General features: G+C 38.8%; 2 protein-coding genes across 9 annotated transcripts; one reads left to right on the top strand and one right to left on the bottom strand.

The window, feature by feature from the left end:
* The first annotated feature begins 11 nt into the window (after positions 1–11).
* On the top strand, positions 12–12301 carry LOC142090094 (solute carrier family 2, facilitated glucose transporter member 11-like). 2 transcript variants are annotated; one of them, XM_075167439.1, is made up of 11 exons: positions 12–424; positions 2701–2799; positions 3759–3919; positions 4500–4624; positions 4890–5019; positions 6155–6303; positions 9063–9250; positions 9757–9867; positions 9981–10082; positions 11616–11691; positions 11960–12301. In XM_075167439.1, exons 1-11 carry the CDS (start codon positions 407–409, stop codon positions 12112–12114), a joined length of 1314 nt encoding a protein of 437 aa, XP_075023540.1. In that variant the 5' UTR covers positions 12–406; the 3' UTR covers positions 12115–12301. The 2 variants fall into 2 exon arrangements, with proteins under 2 accessions (XP_075023540.1, XP_075023541.1); XM_075167440.1 differs by lacking the exons at positions 4500–4624; positions 4890–5019.
* Positions 6297–18627, bottom strand: HSCB (HscB mitochondrial iron-sulfur cluster cochaperone). 7 transcript variants are annotated; one of them, XR_012676418.1, is made up of 8 exons: positions 18367–18610; positions 18201–18297; positions 17569–17658; positions 16870–17014; positions 15930–15977; positions 14528–14636; positions 10819–10918; positions 6297–6691 (listed from the first exon to the last, which is right to left on the bottom strand). XR_012676418.1 is itself a non-coding variant. In XM_075167449.1 (7 exons), exons 1-6 carry the CDS (start codon positions 18591–18593, stop codon positions 14545–14547), a joined length of 699 nt encoding a protein of 232 aa, XP_075023550.1. In that variant the 5' UTR covers positions 18594–18610; the 3' UTR covers positions 9284–10918; positions 14528–14544. The 7 variants fall into 7 exon arrangements, 5 of the variants coding, with proteins under 5 accessions (XP_075023550.1, XP_075023547.1, XP_075023548.1 ...); XR_012676419.1 differs by lacking the exon at positions 6297–6691 and adding an exon at positions 6959–8829; XM_075167449.1 differs by lacking the exon at positions 6297–6691 and having other exon boundaries at positions 9284–10918.
* Between the last annotated feature and the right edge of the window lie 221 nt (positions 18628–18848).

Here is an 18848-nt window from a genome sequence, read left to right on the forward strand (position 1 = left end):
ATGGGTGTTGTAGTCCCGAGCGGCGGCGGCCCGCGGGGCACGGCGGGAGCTGTAGTCCCGGGAGGCGGCGGCCCGCGGGGTGCGAAGTCCTCGCCGGCGCCGCGGCCCGGCGATGCCGTGGCGGCCATGGGGCGGCATGGGCCCCCGGGGCGGGGCTCTCCCCGCCGGGAGCGGGAGGCCCCTGCTCTCCCCGGCAGCGGCAAAGCCCCGGGTCCCGAGGGAGCGTCGAGACAGACTCGCTTTTGTCTGCGGCCTGGCGTAATCTCCGCGGACGGCAGCCAGAGCCGGGCTGGGGCGGCCAAATCCCAGTCAGATGAGGAGCTCAGTCCGCAGCTTCCCCCGCGCTGGGGGCTGTTAGCCGCGGGGAGCAGCGAGCGAGTGCTGCAGCGGGGAGCTGCGAGGAGGCATGGCACCGAAGCGCAAGGTAATGGCCCGGGCGTTTTCTTTGGTAGCTGAAAGCTACAGTTGGCGGATGACTAACGGGTATGTTTTCTGCTCTGACTTAAAGAAGAAAGTGCGTGTGCCTTGGTATTAAACATGGGAAAGCTCTCGGTAGCTACTGTAAGGCTTTATGAAAGTTGGACATTTCTGTCATGAAAAAGTCGTGAACCATTGAGAAGAATCCCAATGGCTAAAGATGGAAGGCAAAAATCTGTGTTTTAATGCAATAATAACTTCATTTCTTTGGCACCTTTTATTCCTGTAGTGTAGTTTACTAAATTTTGCAAAGGAAATCAAATTCAGCCCATACTAAGAATGGAGTACCAGCCCCTGCTGAGAGGGTCTAGCACGCGCAGCAAGGTAAGCAGAACTGTCTTGGCCTCTGAAGATGGATCCTGCAGAGAGTTTGTAGCTTTAATAATGACGCACAAATGTGAAATTCTCTGATTGTTTCATGTTTACTTTTAAATAAAAATACATTAGATGATCAGGCTTGTAAAGTTTTGTATTTTCCTTAGACACCTAGCTGTGTTATAAAATGGAAGCTGTAAAAGCACGTTTTCTGATTCTTATGTTTTACATGGAATGTAAATTGAATTTTGTTTGTGGCATGTTTCTGAAATGAGTGCTTGTGAACTGTCAGGAGTTAAGTAGCTTACAGAACAGATAAGGCTGTTGTCCGTGCTCTAAGAATCAGGGCCCAAACTCCAATATGACACAACATGTTAGTGTAATGAGCAGACTGATTTGGGCAGGAAGAAGAACGGAGCTGTCATAACAAAACGTAAGTTATGTGATGTATGTTAATGATTCTGGCTTTTTTTGTTAGTTTGTTTGGTCTGAGTGTGCAGTGCCTATATTTACCACCTCTAGTTTTATTTTTTCTACTGTACTCGCTGCAGCCCTTGTTTATTACTCTTAATTCATTGCTTTCGTTGTCATTCAGAGAAACACTTTTTATTCTCGGGAAACCGTAAGGAAATATTAATTGGATTTTACTTTAATAAGATCAATTTCAACTTCTTCTGAACTTCAGTTATGAATGAAGGAAGTTTTGATGAATTATCTTCAGGAAAGACACAGCTCTTTCAGAATACCGTTTAGCATCTGGAATAACTCAACATTTTTGGAAACTGGACCAAGAATGAGAATGATGAAGAACTAGTCTACATATCTTACAATCAGAAATTCAGGGAGTACAAGCTTATAAAAAAAATTATATACAGTCTTTATGAAGGAAGAGGAAATTTGATCACAGAAGTGCCTTTAATATAGGAGACATTGTTGTGTCCAGCTGAAGTTAGACAAAAAGATACTATGACATGAAAGTAGGACCTAATTTTTAATGAAAGGGTTGTTAAACATTTGAACTGGATCTTATTTTTAGTGCTATCATACTGAATAAAAAGTAGAGTCAAGAAGCATCACATCAGAAAGCCAGACTCTGTATAAACCTCTAGAGATCTTCTCTGACCCAGAGGCCTCATCCAAAGTATAATGTTTTATGACCAGTTAGACTCTTGAGATTAGAATGTATCATAATAGTGGTTTCTGTCGACCTTAAAACCTGTGAGTCTGTGAATCTATTAATTTTAGTTCCTAAATATTGATTTAGGAATGGAACTAGGTAATCAATATTGAAAAATTAAAAAATACATGCTAATAGTATTGAATACTAGATTAGGTTGGATACTATTATCAGTGAACAATAGATTGTGATTTAAGATACTAAGGTTTAACACCTGCTAACTTGCAGACATCCAGTAATCAACTTGGGGACTTGCTGAGGGAAATAAAATATTATTATTTCTCACCTCTCAGATGAAATGTGAGTCATAGAAATTGGGATTTGGTTAATTATTATACTGAGTCATTGTGCCTCTAACGTCGAACATAAACAGTCCTAATATTCTTTCATAAAAAATAGACATTGTGAGCAGCGTGGTTCATGCACAAAGCCTTTACACAGTTCAGTAAATATGCCGTCAGCAGTGCAATGGTTGTGTTGCCTATGCTTAATCTGGATATTTGTAATTGCTGCATCTCTAAAAGACGTTAGTGATCATGGCCAAAGTCAGTGTGAAATGTTTCTCGTGCTGCAGGTGTTTGAGAGTTTATGTAGTTTTCTAAACAAGTACTTTCACTGTTCAAAACTAAATACATGATAATATTTCACCGTGATTTTCTCCTAGATATTATATGCATGCGGGTTCAAGGCCCTATCTCTTCTCACGCCGGTTACTTTCTTCTGTTCTCTAGTTCCCCAGCTGGACCTTGTTTCTGGCTGTTTGTGCTGTTGGAATTGGAGGGACCTTTCAGTATGGGTATAATGTTTCCATTATCAATGCACCCACCCAGGTAAAGTATCATCTCTTCTTCACAGGGTTGTTTTACAGTAATGGAGGTATCCTGTCTAACTGGCCGAGAGGCCAAATGCACTTTTACTGCAACCGTGTATTTTGTGGATGACTCAAGAGGGTCTGAGCAAACGGTCTTGTGAAAGGGATGGGTATCATTTTCTGCTGTCAGCTGATTTATTTTGTGAAACTGTGAAGATTGAATTTTCTACAACATTGCATGCTTTTTACAAAGGTTAAAATAAGCTGTTTGTGAAAGAACGTCATATGCTGGAAACAGAGGGAGAATCCAGGAAGTCTGTTCTTCTGTCAAGTCTTTGTTTGCTGCCTAAGAACAGGAGCCTCTGATTACAGATACATGTCCGTTCCAGAGTTTCTGAAGACAAATTTTAGGAAACCAAGCATGTGGAATAACAGTTTAAAAGTTCTGATACATGAATACTGTAAGAAAGGCGGAGGAATACTAGAGTTGCAGAAAGGGATTTTACTATGAATTGTTGGATTACACTAAGGCAGGGAAATTTAAACCAAGTGTCAGAATGAGTCTCCTGACAGTAAAATTTGTTAGGTTATGTGAGACATCTGTGCTCTGAGATGTTCCTAAAAAACAGTAGGACTTACCCATCCACCGTTCCCCCTTCATTCAGAAGGACCTCAAAGCTCTGTGGTAGCAGTATATGGAAAGGTTATGTTTCTCCTCTAGTGGAATACAGCCTTTCCTGAGGTAGGGTACGAAAGCAAAGCTGCTCAGCAGTTTTTGAGATGTATGGGGAGTAGGAAATGGTATTGTGGTCAAGGAAGATTCTGCTAGTCATCGGTATTTTTAATATAATACAACTAAGATGGTATCTTTTGTTAGCTCCCAGAATTGGTTTTCAGGATTGAGGTGCAAGTTATTTATAGTGCTACGCTGTAAGGCTACACATAATGCTATGCATTCATCATTCTTTTCTATTGCAGCATATACACAGGTTCTTAAATGAAACCTGGACTGGTCGTTATCACAAGGAACTAAATCCAGATTTGCTGACTTTTCTTTGGTCTGTCATTGCTTCTATATTTTCACTTGGAGGCCTGTGTGGAGCCCTTATTGGAGGCAGCATGGCCATTCGGCTAGGCAGGTGAGTTACAGCAGCAGGCATATAGCAGCATGTTTTCCTTTCCTACTTTCTCACTGGAATATAAAGCAAATAAATGGAAAAAGAGTGGGAGAAAATGTACCTCAGGTGACTATAAATGTTTTTCACTTCAAAGCAGAGTTTTCTAGTAGAATTTTATGGTTTGTTCCAATGTGACTTTAAAAGATGAGCCCTGAATTATAGCCTTCCAGTCTAGTCTTTCCATTACATTTATTGAAATCTATAGGAGTATGCGCATACTGTATGGTAGGAAACACAGATCCCCCATACACATTTGCAGCCTTCATGCCAGGAAGAACATGCTGCGTAATCTGTAACATTTCATGCGCCCCACTCCTATCTTGTCAGGCATTTCTGTCATATTTGTGCATTATTCTTATGTTTAGACTTTTTTTTTTTACATGATTAAATAGTTGTATCAGGTACCTGGATTTCCAGTGAATAGGAGTATATTTTCTTCAGTATAAAGCCCATTTTTTCCATTTTAACAGAAAGGAACGCTTTTTAAAAAACATGTTATTGCAGATTTCCTTAATGGTGTGTTTTTTTTCCCCCTCTTTAGGAAAGGAGCTCTTTTGATGAATAATACTATAGCAATACTGGCCTCCATTTTAATGGGGATCAGTTTTCCTACAGGATTGTTTGAGTTACTGATTGCTGGAAGGTTTTTGATTGGCATAAATTCAGGTGAATTATTTCCTATTCCTACTTCCAGTAAACTACGGTGAATGATAAATGATTGTTACTGCTGATTCTTTAGGTATTACGGTATGTGTTTGTATGCTGCTTTGTAGATACGATGACAAAAATGTTCTGTAGTCTAACTTGGAATCTGAAGGCAGCTAAATTAATAGAGAAATTAACTAAGTCCGATTTCCTACATATTTTTGTTCAGGAACTCTTTTCAAAACAAAATCTATTAATAGGAAAATGTTTTTCAATTTACTTGCAGGTATTGGGATCTGTGTGCAGCCTCTGTATATTGGGGAGGTTGCCCCAAAACATCTTAGAGGTGGCATGGCCATGGGGACTTCCATCTTTCTGACTGGGGGGATTCTGACAGGACAAATAATTGGTTTGAGGTTAGAAATGCATTTTTTCTCCTGCCTTGCGTTACTTGCATGTAAAGAACTCCAATTCCCTGCAGCTCCCGGCAAAACAGGGTTCATTATGGCCATTGTAGCATTAGTAAATCAACTTCACACAGAAGGTCTACCTGTGAGAAGAAAACCCTGCTTTTGTCACCTTATTCCTACAACTGCAAACCATGTGTACTATCTCCCCGGGGAAGCATTCTCAGTTTAGATGGGTCAGCCATAACAGCGTCAGTAAAACAGGTACATTTATGCTGAGTTCATATTTTCTGCCAGTTTCTTGCTGAAGACAGAGGATGTTCATAAGACAGAACTTCAGAGCAAAGGACTCATAATTTCTGTATTGTAGCACTACTGCTGGTTTTGTCCCTTGTGAGATCAGATGAAGTTGCAAGGGACTTTATCCCTTGGATCTATAAGTTGGATCTTAAAAAGTTCCAAGAACAAAGACTGCACAACGTCAAGATGAAAAGCTTCTTTCATGAAGTCTGCTAGAAGCTTTCCACTGCCCTAAGAGGAACTGCTAGTACCCTGAGTAACAGCACATTGTCTGTTTTTTCTCTGTCCCTCTACCAAAGGCACTTAGACTTCTCTTTCTTTTTACTACTAACTTCTTTAGTAACTGATTTTGCTAGATACTTCAGGTGTGAAGTGCTACAAAATAAAGTAGAATATAAATTTCAGACTGCATAATCTAGGGTCAGTATTTAAAATGCAATACACTTTCTATTTTAACAAGTTTACATTGCCCACAACACATCATCCTGCTGATTCCAGCTGTACCAATTTTAATGATACCTTTCTATGTAATACACCTTCTCGTTCAATCAACTTTGAATGGGAGGTGGGATCAGATGACTTTCTGAGTTCCATGGTTAGGACCAACACAGGAATAAGCAGCAGTAAAGTAGTGTTGCTCATCTCTTCCTCAGTGAAACCTGATTTCAGAGTGGCTGGAAGATATTTTCCCAACCTCTTTCTGCTGAGATTCACAAGATGTAGGTAACTGATTACAAGGGAACTTTTCTCAAAGGACAAACATCTTGCTCCCAAAAGTCTTCTGAATAGTCACGCATAGCTAATTACTTGGTTTTTTTTCCTTCTTTTTCCACACCTCTCCCAGGGAATTATTAGGTGGAGAAACGTATTGGCCTCTGTTGCTATCCAGCAGCTGTTTCCCAGCATTTGCCCAACTTTTATTCCTGCCATGGTTCCCTGAAAGTCCCAGATATCTTCTTATTGACAGAGGTGATGAGCTGAGCTGTGCCAAAGGTAACTTTCAGCATTTATACTCTATCTTCAGAAGCGTACAATTAATGTATTGGGTTCCAGATTCTCCTTTTCTCTTTCTCAGCACAGGACAGTTATATCGCCTAGTGCTTTTTGGCCCATGTTTTTCCTCCAGTGAGCTTACATGGAAAAAGAGATTGTGGAACTCAGGAGTCTATAATGGATTGTGAACAAAACTTCATTATCTCATTTCAAATACATGTTCATGTTTTCTTATTCTCTAAAGGTTTAATAATTTTTCTCTTGGATGAAGTAACATACCTGAACTACTTAACCTCTCACTGGATTGTTAATTTCTCAGGTCACGTCACAGATAAATATCAGTTACATCAGATATTTTCTTCCATTCTCTGATACTGTTGTACTTCTCCTATAAGCAATAATAAAAAATAATATAATAAAAAGGAGAGAGCTGTCCTGGTTTCGGCTGGGATAGAGTTAATTTTCTTCCTAGAAGCTGGTATAGTGTTTAGCTGCCTGCCGGGTTAAACCACAACAACAGCATAAGTAGCTGAAAAATTAGAGAAATTTTTACTGAAAGAGAGTGATGTTAAAAAGGCAATTCATTGGCTATTTGAGCAGAAAACTCCTTATCCTCCATTTTCTAAATATTTAGTTATCTTTTAAATACCTTCCCCCCCCCCCATTAATGCATGTGGGAAAACTATGACTTAAAGTTTTTACTTTATTTTATCTTTGAGAGATCCATGATTGTTCTCCTTTTATTCAAACCCTACTCAAGAAATAACTGGAATGTGACAGATGTGCAGTACTGCAAAAATGAGCAAGTGAAGTCTACTCACTACAAGAATGTGAAAGACAAAAATTCAGATTAGTTGTGATTTTCTTTATCCTGAAATTACATAGTTCTTTTTATACTGCAAGAAGAAACTAAATATCACAAGAGATTTTTTTTTCACAATAGAATGCCAAAAGGAGACACTGAGGTAGCCATTTGTATCCTCACATACCGTGGATAGTAATTTACTTCCCAGAAAGACCCGGTGGAATAATACCAGAGTAAAGTATTAGTCACTATAAGTAAGCATGTCTGATAATTAATTCAGTTTGAAGGGCTGCTAAATAAATATGAAAAGACCCCCTCTAAAATAATAACTAACTAAGTAATAAAATTGAGAGCACAGAAAAACTTAAAAGAGATTCCAATATACAAATCTGGACAATAAAATACTCAATCACATATTTTTCAGAAATGTGTTCAGTGTTTCTACTTCTGCCTGGTATGATCATTCTGATGTAGTTCACAGTGACATAAAATGACACTTGTGATCCCTGGATCTTCCATTTAAAATGCTAAATAAATGAGAGAAATGAACAAAGTTAGTTTACCTTGTTAGCATTTGATAGGGTTGTATTTAATTCAATTTTCATTGTATGCATAGATAAAGGAAAAACATTCCTTCTTTTGCTTTTCTTCTTTTAATTCTTTTGAAGTGCTGTTGATGAGCATATGAATTTTTACCTGTCTAGAAAAGGTATTTGTAGATAGAACAGTGTATCTTGTGGAAAGATCTTCAACAAAGGAAGTTAAAGAGGCTTCATTCATGGAAGCCTTTAGGCCAAGTTAAAATTTGTTAGGAATGACAAAAGAGGCAGGGTTCACAGAGAAAGGTGAAATCTTGTATTGTACTGGGTAATTAAAAAACAGACAAAATTACGTTTTTAGATAAAGCCATCTGTGCCTGCAGGCCTGTCTCCTTGCCCTCACCCCAAATTTGTGAGCTGATCTAGTAAAAAGACCTCTCTCTCTTACCTTGCCCAAAAATATTCATAAACCATCACAACTGCAAAAGCACAGTAACTACAAATAGAGTTAATTCTGTCTAATTTGGAAGCCATGGACAAGATCACCATAATTTCCCTTTTGGATTATGATCTAGTTTGGGCTTCATTAAATATAATTTTTTTTTAATGTAAGTGAAGCTTGCAATCTCCATATCATATTCAAGTCTTCTCCTCTAATTTTTTTTTTAAATAATATAATCATGGATTATATTTTTTGAAGATTTGTGGTTGCTCCTGAATGGATACTGAAGAGTGGCTAGAGCTTCGAGCTGGTTTCGCTGTTAGTGATAACAATAGCATTGGAAAGTTTGCTTTCAGGATCATCAGAAGTTCTATTGTTGCCCTTAAGTAGACAAATTGTCACTTATATTTAATCTTGAAGATTTTAGGGGAACTGATGTTATGTACTCTTAGGTTTCAGGAGCATTAGTAAAGATTTTAGTCTTGCATCCAAATGACTTCTGATAATACTTGCCATAGAAGAATTACTTACCATCTTTACTCCAGTTCACTAAATGCGTTCCACTGGCAAAATTAAAGACAGGGATATAACAAAAGACTTGATACCTGCCTAGAATTTTAGCAAAAGACTTCAAACTGGTTAGAATGTCCTTTAATGAAAAGACTGTTTGGAGATCTGTGGTTCAGATATAAAACACTTCAAAATACTTTGCTCGGTGGATATTTCAAAGTCAGATATTCCTGTAAAAAAAGCAAAATAATGCCACTGAAATCTCCAAATCCACCACAGCAAAAAATGTTGGAAAACCAGCAAGCAAAAAACAAGTCACAAAACAAGTGACTTTTTTCCCAGCTTCCTAAAGCAGAAAGTTTTCATATCCCAGCAAAAGCCAAGTCATTATGGAAAGTGATGATTTTCCAGAAGTTGTGGACAATAGGTAAATGTAAGAGAATTTATTTTCTTTTTTTTTTAGCTTTGAAGAGATTTCATGGTTCTTCAGAGTATCGAAGGGAGATGGAAGACATACAGCGGGAATGTTTTGCCTTAGATGGGGAGAAACCCAAGAAGCCCTGGCAATTATTCACTGATTGTGGTGTGAGATGGCAGCTCATTACCGTGATTGTGATGACTATGGGCCAACAGCTCAGTGGGATAAATGCTGTAAGATTTCATACATACAAACAGCTTAAATAGTTATTTCATTTCCATCTGTTTTTCAGCCTTTTATTAACACAAAGTATCCACATAGAGAAGCTCAGAGAAATGGGATAAGTGGGAAAGAATATCTTTGTATTTTTTTTATGTTTCTCTTTTTTTCTTTTTTTTTTTCATTTCTGTGTTTCTGGTATGTAAATGTCTTTAAAGAACGACTTAGTACTAGTGTTTACATCTTCTAAAAAGTAAAAAAGGGTGGATCAGCTTATCCCATTGTGTCTGGTTTAAGAATGTGAAGTATTATATTCAGTAATGTGAATAATTGTATTTGCTTTTATGATAGTAATATATTTACCTAGACATGAATTTAACAGATTCTTCTTGCTGTTTACATGAAATTAATAACTCACAATATAAAATACATTGAGCTGTATGTTTAGTATGAACTTGACTTTGTTTCCAGCTGACGATTTAACTACCGGGAACGCCCCATTATTTTTTTTTGTTCTTAGATTTATTTCTATGCAACTTATATTTTTGAACAAGCTGGAATCTCAGCAGAAAAAATCCCGTATGTGACACTTGGCACTGGAGCTTGTGAATGCCTCACAGCCCTCACTTGTGTAAGTAACAATTAATTCTACCTCCTAGAATAAAGAGTAACGATTCTTCTTGAAGAACAACACTGGTAAATATGAGATCAATATAGTAACAGAAAATTATGTCTTGTCCACAGGGTTTACTGATAGACTACATGGGAAGAAGATATCTCATCATTGGGGGTTATCTCCTTATGACCCTTTGGAGCATTGTTTTAACATTCTCTCTGACCTACCAGGTGTAAAGAAGGACTCATTTATATTACATGATATGACTATAGTGAGTGAAAATCTGTGACACCCAAAAGCAGCTGGAAGATAAGAGCTGCATAGGTTTAAACAGCAGCATAAAAAATGACAGCAATTGAAAGATTTGATCAATTCTGCAGCCATATTTCCTTAAAATAAGAGAATGCTCTCAGCTAAGATTTGATCATGTATTTGTCTTAAAGCTGCAGCTGTGTTTAATGCTGACAAAACTAAGTGATGACAAAACAGCGTTTATTCTAGCTTTTAAAGTAATTTTAGGATGAAATACTACATAGTGATGATATTAAGCATCAGGGTCCACTTCAGTCACTTAATTGTAAAACAAAGTCAAACAAAAAATATTGTGAAGATGCTGAAATTCAAAAGACACTTAAATCCATTAAGTATAAATTCACAAAAACTATTGGAAACTCATGAGAGATATTCACAGTGCCTTAAATTTATCATGCAAAGACAACATCCTGCCTTGCTTTTTGTAGTGGAAAGAGATGCATCGTAAATTGTTCTGTATATCAGCTCAAATAAGGCAGCCCCACAAACCTCCTGAAGTGAACATTTAGAGGAAATCTATCTCTACGTTTGCAGACTGTACTGTACTAAATATTTATCATTACCTTTGGATAATCCAAGCAAGATGATGTAGGTGTAGCTCCAACAGTGAGCAACTCGATTAAATAAGTATTTGGTTGCCTGATAAATCCTTACCTGGCAAAGATACGATTAAAGAGCTGCAATTCTTTTCCTATCCACACCATCAGGGTTTTAAACAGGTGGATCACGTGCAGTCACGTTGCAGGTCTGACATCTGGAGGAACAGTAGGGTTAGGGGCTGCACAGATTGGCAAGGAGGCCACCGAAGAGCCACCTACAGTAATTTCTATGTGGTTGGAGTAAAGTAAGCTGCTAGGCCAGGCAAAAAGTTGAATGAGCCAGCTGTTAAGCAGAGGCCTATGTTTAATTATTTTACTGTAACTTTTGTAAATTTCTTGGTTTGCTTTTGAATAATGGGATTTCAAGCTTAGGTTTGGTCTTTCTATTGCACCTAGTTCATATGTATATAGTAATCCTAATGTTTCCTTACTGCACTATTGAAATTTATGTATACGTAAATAATGTAATGAGAAGTCTGTTCATGCTATGAAAGTGCTTAATGACAGGTAACTCATGGGATCAGTATAAAATACCAAAATAAACATTTCCAAAACATTAAACTAGTTACAATGCGTAATAGTTATATTCAGTATTGGTGTACATTTTTAGCCTCGGAGGACTAATTATGAATCTCGACAGAAGTACTAGACTCCATTTAGTAAAAATTATTAAATGAACAATATTTAATTTCTCTGAAGCAATACTGTTAAATAAAGTAGCTGTAAACAGCCATGAATGACTGTTGGTCTTAGTTGCAATAAAATAGCAAAAGGAAATGTAACTGTTAAGCCAAACTTTAAAACTGGATTATCAAAATCTGAACTAAACCTTCTCATTCTCTTCTGTTCCAGGAACTGTACTCATGGGTGCCTTATGTGAGCATGACTTCTGTATTTGCCTTCATCTTGAGCTTTGGGTTGGGACCAGGTATTATACAGTAATGAATGTTTTAAAGTGGTGAAATATGTGTCTGGGGCCGGGGGGGAATGTCAGCAGCTCTGCTAAGCCAGGCAGTAAGTATTTACTGTAAGGCTGCTGATGCTCTGGCTAAGGAACACAAGTGAGCCTGTCGCATCAGAACAGATTAGTCTCCCATAGCCTGAAACTGAGCAACTCAATTTTTCTGGCATTGGAAAATACCGCAAATGGACATTTAGCATAATACCTATTCTGTTTCTGAAACTCATTCCCCCAGGTGGCATAACAAATACCCTGACAGCTGAATTATTTATACAGTCTTCACGTCCTGCTGCTTTCATGATAGGAGGGACTATTAGTTGGATTAGTTTCTTCACAATTGGAATGCTCTTTCCCTTCATAGTGGTAAGTATGCATAACGCATTCTCCTAATTGCCTCACCTCCCATTTAATCTTCTCTGAGGTTCCATCAAATTGCTTTTTCTTATACAGTAACACTTAAACATAGGATGCACACTACCCCTCAACCGAGTATAACTAGATTCAGTCATTCTTAAAATATATTTTAGATATCAACAAAAAATAATAAAACATGATAAATGAAAATTAAAGGAATGCACGGGGGTAATTTTCATGTTCAGATTAAAAAAATGGAGAAGGTATCAAAACTAGAAAAGCTTAATCAGATACTGAGATTCAAATAACACATTTCTTTATAGTGCCTTGTGCTTTTATGTCAAAGTAAAGTAGAAGTAGTACGTGGGGCTAGTAGTTCAACATCTTCTCTGAGAGCTCTTACTTCAGCTCAGTAAGAGCTCTTACTTCGCTAAACTTACATACAGAAGGTTCTGTGATCAGGAAGATTATTAGGAAAAACAATATAAACTTTCATTTCTAGCTTTGTATTTTCAGTTTTAGCACTTATTCTTGAGAGCGAAACATGCAGGAACAGCACGCAGCAGGGTATCTTGATTTGACAGTCCTTTCTTTTTGAACTCTGCTTCTCAATAAGATAGTGGTTTTTTAATGTATAGCATTGAAAAATATTAGTAAACATTCAGAAAAAGATAAATCATATAATCTTAAAATATGTGACAGCTAAGTAGCAAATGCTGACTTGTCATTACATTGTGAATTGTTTAGCGTGTGTTTAAATGGTTTATCTTTTTCTTTTTTTAATAAAAGACTACAAGTGTATTGCACAGCACTTGGTAGTCTTTTATCTAAAAAAAAATTTACGTGTAAACTAAGGTTGAATGTCTTTTTATTAAAAATATCTGAGCAGCAATGTTATGCGTGTGACTGGAAACAAAAAGCTTTTTATTTTCCGAAACCCGCTGTTATATTTGAAATGTGTTGCAATCAAATACATTTCATTTTCAGAACGGACTGAAGCAGTATTGTTTTCTGGTGTTCTTACTGGAGTGCTCCTTAGTTGCTGCTTTCCTCTTCCTCGTAATTCCTGAGACAAAAAACAAATCTTTTCTGGAAATTAAAAAGGAATTTCACAAGCTTAATTTTGGAAGAAATACCAAAAAAAAGGAAACAGAGCTTTATGAAAGAAGACATGATGAATTTTAAAAAAATTCTGTGTAATTTCACAGCTGTAACAGAACTTTAATGAGAATTATGAACAGCGTCTTCTAGATTAGCAGTGTAATACCATGAACAAGTAGCTTATTAAATTCTCCTGTACATTTAGAGGAAGTTTAATTAAAGGCAAGTTAATCTTCCTGAAATGCTATTAAAAACATACTATATTATACATAGAAGATTTGATGTTTAGATACAACTTGATGTTGTAGGGATGCAGAAATGCCAGGAGAGGGTGTTCAATGAATTCCTCCCCCCTGGCAGATCTCTTCAGATAATTTACTAGCTCTTCTTTTATTTCTAAGCTCCTTCTTCAGATTCAGGTAATCAAACATATGTTATTGCTTTACTGAATAAAATATTCTGGGGTGTTAAAACTCAAACAAGAACGGACCTACTGAGAAACTGGTATTTGAAATATTCTGGTTTATATATAAATTGGGGCATTTAGGTGCCGTTTTTCACTTAAATAACTTCTTTGAAAGATTTAAGGACATTCCTCATCTAGTCCTACTACTGTAACTGTACAAAGACTGTACAGAACCTATCTGAATTACTGCTATTTGTAATAAAGTTTATTAGAAAGAGTTGTTTCCTAAATGTGACCTAATAAAACAGTTTCTGGGGTTTGAGTTTGAATTGATTTTTTTGCCCTAACCTAACATCTTAACATTTTAAACTGTGCAACAGGGTAAAATTTCTTCTAGTTTTGAAGGTCAATTCCCGGCAGACTGAGATCAACATCACAAAAAGCACTAAGTAGCAGAGAGGACAGATGATAGGAATTAAATACATTTCACCGTTAAATATTTTTCAAGATGGTCTGATAGTACACACACAAGGAGACCACAGAGAGCTTGAAGGACCTATTGAATGAGCTTTCTGCTTAATCTCCAACATTTCGTCCAGGACTCTTTCTCAACTTAAAATAAATTCTTCCTATTTTAATAGTCAAAAAGTAAGAAATCTTAATTGCATACAGTGTTCGTGTGCCTCTCTTGATACTCTTTTCCATACCTGTAACTGCTAGGACAGTAGTCCTACCCTGCCTATTACAACTTTTCCTGGTTGTAAGCATTTCCCGTTTCCATATGTTACTTAATAAGTGCTACAGTAAGCACTGGATTTCTTTTACGTTTATCTTCCTTCTTTCAGAATTAAAACTTTTAATGAAAATGTAGGAAGCAAACATCATTTCTCTGATTTTGGTAACTAAATCAGCTGTTTAATTGAAAATAATATTAACTCTTACTAGTAAAGGAGGCAGTATCAAGAAGGGATCTTCTTGTTCTTTAGTTTATCCTCTAAGTTTGCAAAGTACTTCATTTTGGCTAGAAGCTTCTTAGCTTCTTGAAGATCATCTGAAATGAAATAAAACATTACTAGTTTACAGAGGGAGGGCTGAATTTTCATTTTCAAAATGAATCTCAAGATTTCAATGACACCCGTTTCAGTACTAAGAACTGCAAGTTGTAAGGACCCATACACTATTAAAACCATGTTGCCTATTATTTTCATCGCGGATGGTTTTGGAACACCTCAACTGAGGTGTTCCATAAAACATGTAAAAATGTACAATTTAGAAAAGAAATGTGACGTGAATACCCTTTAATGACTCTTCTGTAAAGTGGCTATAGTATTGATGTAGCCACTGGGGAATTTTAAGTATATAGACAAGACAAACTTTTTTTTTAATGTATGTAATTAAACCAACTGCCATCACTGAAAAATGCAAAAGATTTGTAGGACTCTGGTACGGTCAGCTCCAAAACTGATATTGAAACAGTTTCTGCTTAATTAAACAATTGGAGGGAAAAGGTGGTTTATCACCTACTGACAAGGACAGATGCAACACAATCCTTAACTCTAGTAGTACAAAGAGTGACATATTATAAGGTTATAATTCTTCACATGCAGGCCTAGCCAGCCCTACTTCGTGTTTAATTTTTTACAATTGCAACACACTACTACATAAACCTAACAATAAAAGCATTCCAAGACCCAGGAGAGAAATGTAAAGGTTTCTTCCCAGAGTAAGAAGCTAGTCTGGAATGGTTCAAGCTCCCGCCTATCCACTGGTTGTAGAATAAAGTTATGTTGATTATTGCACAAAAAGTCCCTAAAACCTGAGGCTAAATGGGACATCAGGTCTTTTCTTGCCATACAGCTTCAGTGGTAAGCAGCAGAATTTTTCCTGTCTTGACATTCACTGCAAAGAACAGCACCCGCTACTCTGTTGACAGCTTCAAGTCTGCAGAGCAAGATCTCCCAAATTCAAGTTTGAATCCTCAGAATAGTGGTAAGTTTGATTAAGAAAAGAGTCTGTCCTTCCCAGTATTCTGGGAAACAAACAAAAAATTCTTAGCATCTGCATTCCCACTTGAAATGATCATTTTGATGCAAATTGAATTAACTGGAACTTTTGTATTGGATTTTAATTTTTTTTTTTAAATTGAATGTGAGGTCCTGAATTTCCTGAATCAGCAGAAAGGTCAGCTTAGAAGTATTTATTCTAAATGCCAAACAAAGAACACTTGTTTATGCAGTATTTCTGTTCTGTAGTTCAGGAAATATTTGCTAATAAGAGAATGTAGGTTTTTTAAGCATATATAACTGATATGTATGGCAGCTAAATACTTCATAAAAATAGCTACCTCTTTCAAAAGCTGCAGTCACCTCTTTGGTCAGTTCTTCTTGTTTAACTGTAAAACAAATTATTCCATTAACATTTTGTTACATACTTAGTATATTTAATACCACTGCATTCTGATTGTCTGTGGTGGGAAACTTAATTACTAGTCTCATAGTCTTCTGGGAGCTAAGGGAGCTTTCCATAACATTGCTGTCAATTTTTTTTTACATTGTAATTTCAAACAGATATATTTCTTTGTTTAAACAGATTTACAGACAGCAATTCCAATGCAAATCAATGTTCACTAACTTCCCAGAAATCTAACTTACTTTTGGTGTATCAATTTACCCTGCTACAGTTAATTTTCTCCTATTCTACTTAGTTTTTATTCTAGTTATTCTAATTGCTTTTGGCACACTATGTTATTGCCAAGAATTAAATATACCAACAAACTCAGTATTTTGGGTATCACCAACAATATAAACAAGAAAGTTGCTTGTATAAGGATAATAACCACTTAATATAATGGTTGCTAAGTTGAAGAAGGTGAAAGAAATACAATGTTTGTATAAGTGAAGAAATTATTTAATGTGGTCAGTCAAGCATTTTATTAAACTTCATTTTGAGTGGTTCTTTCTTTTAGAACAGTCTACTTGCCCTGAGCTGCTGAAGGTTGAATAAGAAGTTCCTTTTTATAGTCCATATGTATATATACACCTATTTTGCCATCAGAATAGGTACTGTTATACAGATTTTCTCAAGCCAGATTTGACGTTTAGGTGGCATAAATCGGTAAAGACAACATTGTTTTTGGGGGGGAAGCTCTTGCAGTGAGTCAATTCAAGACTAATGCAAGTTGGAGATACTAAAAGGAATACACTGAAAAAGCCTTCAGAGAGACTCTCGTATTATACAAGATATAGTAAATTAGTTCTGTACAAAACCCTCAAATCAAAACCTACCTTTAATTAAAGTTTCAATGTCTTCAAGGATAGCCTCATTTTTAGGCTCTGCTAATTTCTCATTAATTTCCATGATTTCAGTGAGAAACACTGAGTCTGCATCATAGTCTGTCTCTTGCGCCAGCTCTACTCCATTCAGCTCCAGCTGGTGAAGAAAATGGGAATTTGGAAATACAAATTCTTACATCTATTTCAATGTGAATTATTTCCTTGACTATTAAGTCTTTTAGTAGGGCTCACTCAGATTCATAGCTGATAAACTTCCGGTTTATTCCATGAAATGTACATAAACAGAGTCAGTCTTAAAATTAACAACATAGGTAGACCATAAAAATCAGCAGTTAACCAAAGCAAAAAAAATGTAACGAAGGCTGCCAAGGGCCAGACTGAAATTTCAAAGGAATAGCCATGGCCAAACACAACGTGTGATGCAGGAAACAAATGTGTGTAAGATGAGCAGCAAATGAGATGGTAATAATCAGTAAAACGTTAAAGAAAATAGTGGAAAAGCTGGTTAATTTTCAGACAAGCTTGTTTTCTGTCTCCCTTCAATCCCTGGTAATCCTTTTCTTCAGAGGAACACAAATTGGCATATTAATGATGGAGTCAAAGGTCTGATTCATTACATCAGCACCAGCAGCCCCAGCCACCTATGATTAGTTACAGGAATATTGAGAAAATACGTAATGGACACCTTACTAGATAGAGGCCACGGCTCAAAGGGTTCAGGAGGGTTTGGTAGGCCTTGTTAATCAAGGAAGAGTGTTGCTCGGAGTAGTACTGTTCTTTCTGCAAATGGACGATAAATAATAGTAACAAATTAACAAGTGGCAAAATACGTTACACTTTGTTACCTGCAGAGAAATAGTGTTCCCACAACAATACGTGTGTGTAAAACTGAAAGTTGATTTTTAACAGGGATACCAAGAACAGGGAGAGGGCTATCTGGACTTGCAAACTGTGTCATCTCACGCAACTAAGATCTCAAGAACCACAGCAGCCCCTTATCGTCATCCGCCGCCGCAAACTTGTGAGCGGAAGTCTCTTCCGAGCATCAGGAAACAAAAACCGGAGAGCTCCTATACTCCCAAAACAGGAGGGCGGCGGGGACCCGGCGCTCTGCTTCGCACGGCCGCCGCCCGGCCCCGCCAAGGACGGCACAGCCGAGCGCGACAAGCGGCTTCTCCCCGCGGAGCCCTGCTCGCCCCGCCGCCAGGCCTCGGTGCCGCGGGCTGGGGCGCTGGGACGGGGGAGGCGGCGAGGCCCGTCCACCCCGCAAGCCGCGCCAGGGGGAGACCGGGCGCCCCCGCCCCGCCCGCCCCGGCGCTCACCGGCGGCTTCTGGCCGAAGCGGTCGGGGTGAACGGCTCGCTGCAGGCTCCGGAACCGCCGCTGCAGCTGCTGCGCGTCGATGCGGAAGGAGCGGTCACTGCGGGCGACAGAAGGCGGCGTGAGGCCCGCGGCCAGCCGAGCCCGCAGCCGCCCCGCCGGCACTCACCAGTCCATCAGGCGGAAGAGGTCAGGCCGAGGCCCCGGCGGCTGCAGGGCCCGGCAGCCGGGGCAGAAGTGAGGCAGCCCCTCAGCACCGGAAAGGGGGCTGCCGCAGCTCCAGCACCGCAGGGCCGGGGGAGGGCCCGGCCCGATGCAGCAAGGCCGCGGGGCCGCCTCGGAAACGCGGAGCACCCATCGCGCCCTGCCGAGGCGCTGCCGCAGCGCCGCCTGCATCCTCCCGGCCTACAGCTCCCAGCAGACCCCGCGCGGCCGGCTGGACCCTGATTGGCTCGGTTCGTAGCGAGAGTGGCGGGGCGCGTGCGCACTGAGTAACGCGGCACCGGGTGCGTGCGGCGAGCGGCGCGGGCTCCACCAGCCGTGAGTTCGGACCCCCTCTCCGGCTGCCGGGCCGGACCCGGCTTCTCAGGCGCTCCCGCCCCGCCCTGCGGGCGCCGGCCGCCACGGGCCGGCCTGCGCTGCTTTTCCTGA

This window comes from Calonectris borealis, chromosome 18 (genome assembly GCF_964195595.1).
Source record: "Calonectris borealis chromosome 18, bCalBor7.hap1.2, whole genome shotgun sequence".
NCBI lineage: Eukaryota > Metazoa > Chordata > Aves > Procellariiformes > Procellariidae > Calonectris > Calonectris borealis.

What these genes read in the sequence shown, in the direction of transcription:
- LOC142090094 (XM_075167439.1), top strand. An exon ending in TTATCAATGCACCCACCCAG is followed by an intron (nt 2,800 to 3,758) that starts GTAAAGTATCAT and finishes TTTCTATTGCAG; the next exon opens with CATATACACAGGTTCTTAAA. An exon ending in GCCTCACAGCCCTCACTTGT is followed by an intron (nt 9,868 to 9,980) that starts GTAAGTAACAAT and finishes TCTTGTCCACAG; the next exon opens with GGTTTACTGATAGACTACAT.
- HSCB (XM_075167449.1), bottom strand. Translation starts at nt 18,593, where the DNA reads ATGCAGGCGGCGCTGCGGCAGCGCCTCGGCAGGGCGCGATGGGTGCTC. An exon ending in CATTGAAACTTTAATTAAAG is followed by an intron (nt 15,978 to 16,869) that starts GTAGGTTTTGAT and finishes TTTGTTTTACAG; the next exon opens with TTAAACAAGAAGAACTGACC. An exon ending in GACTGCAGCTTTTGAAAGAG is followed by an intron (nt 14,637 to 15,929) that starts GTAGCTATTTTT and finishes ATTTCATTTCAG; the next exon opens with ATGATCTTCAAGAAGCTAAG.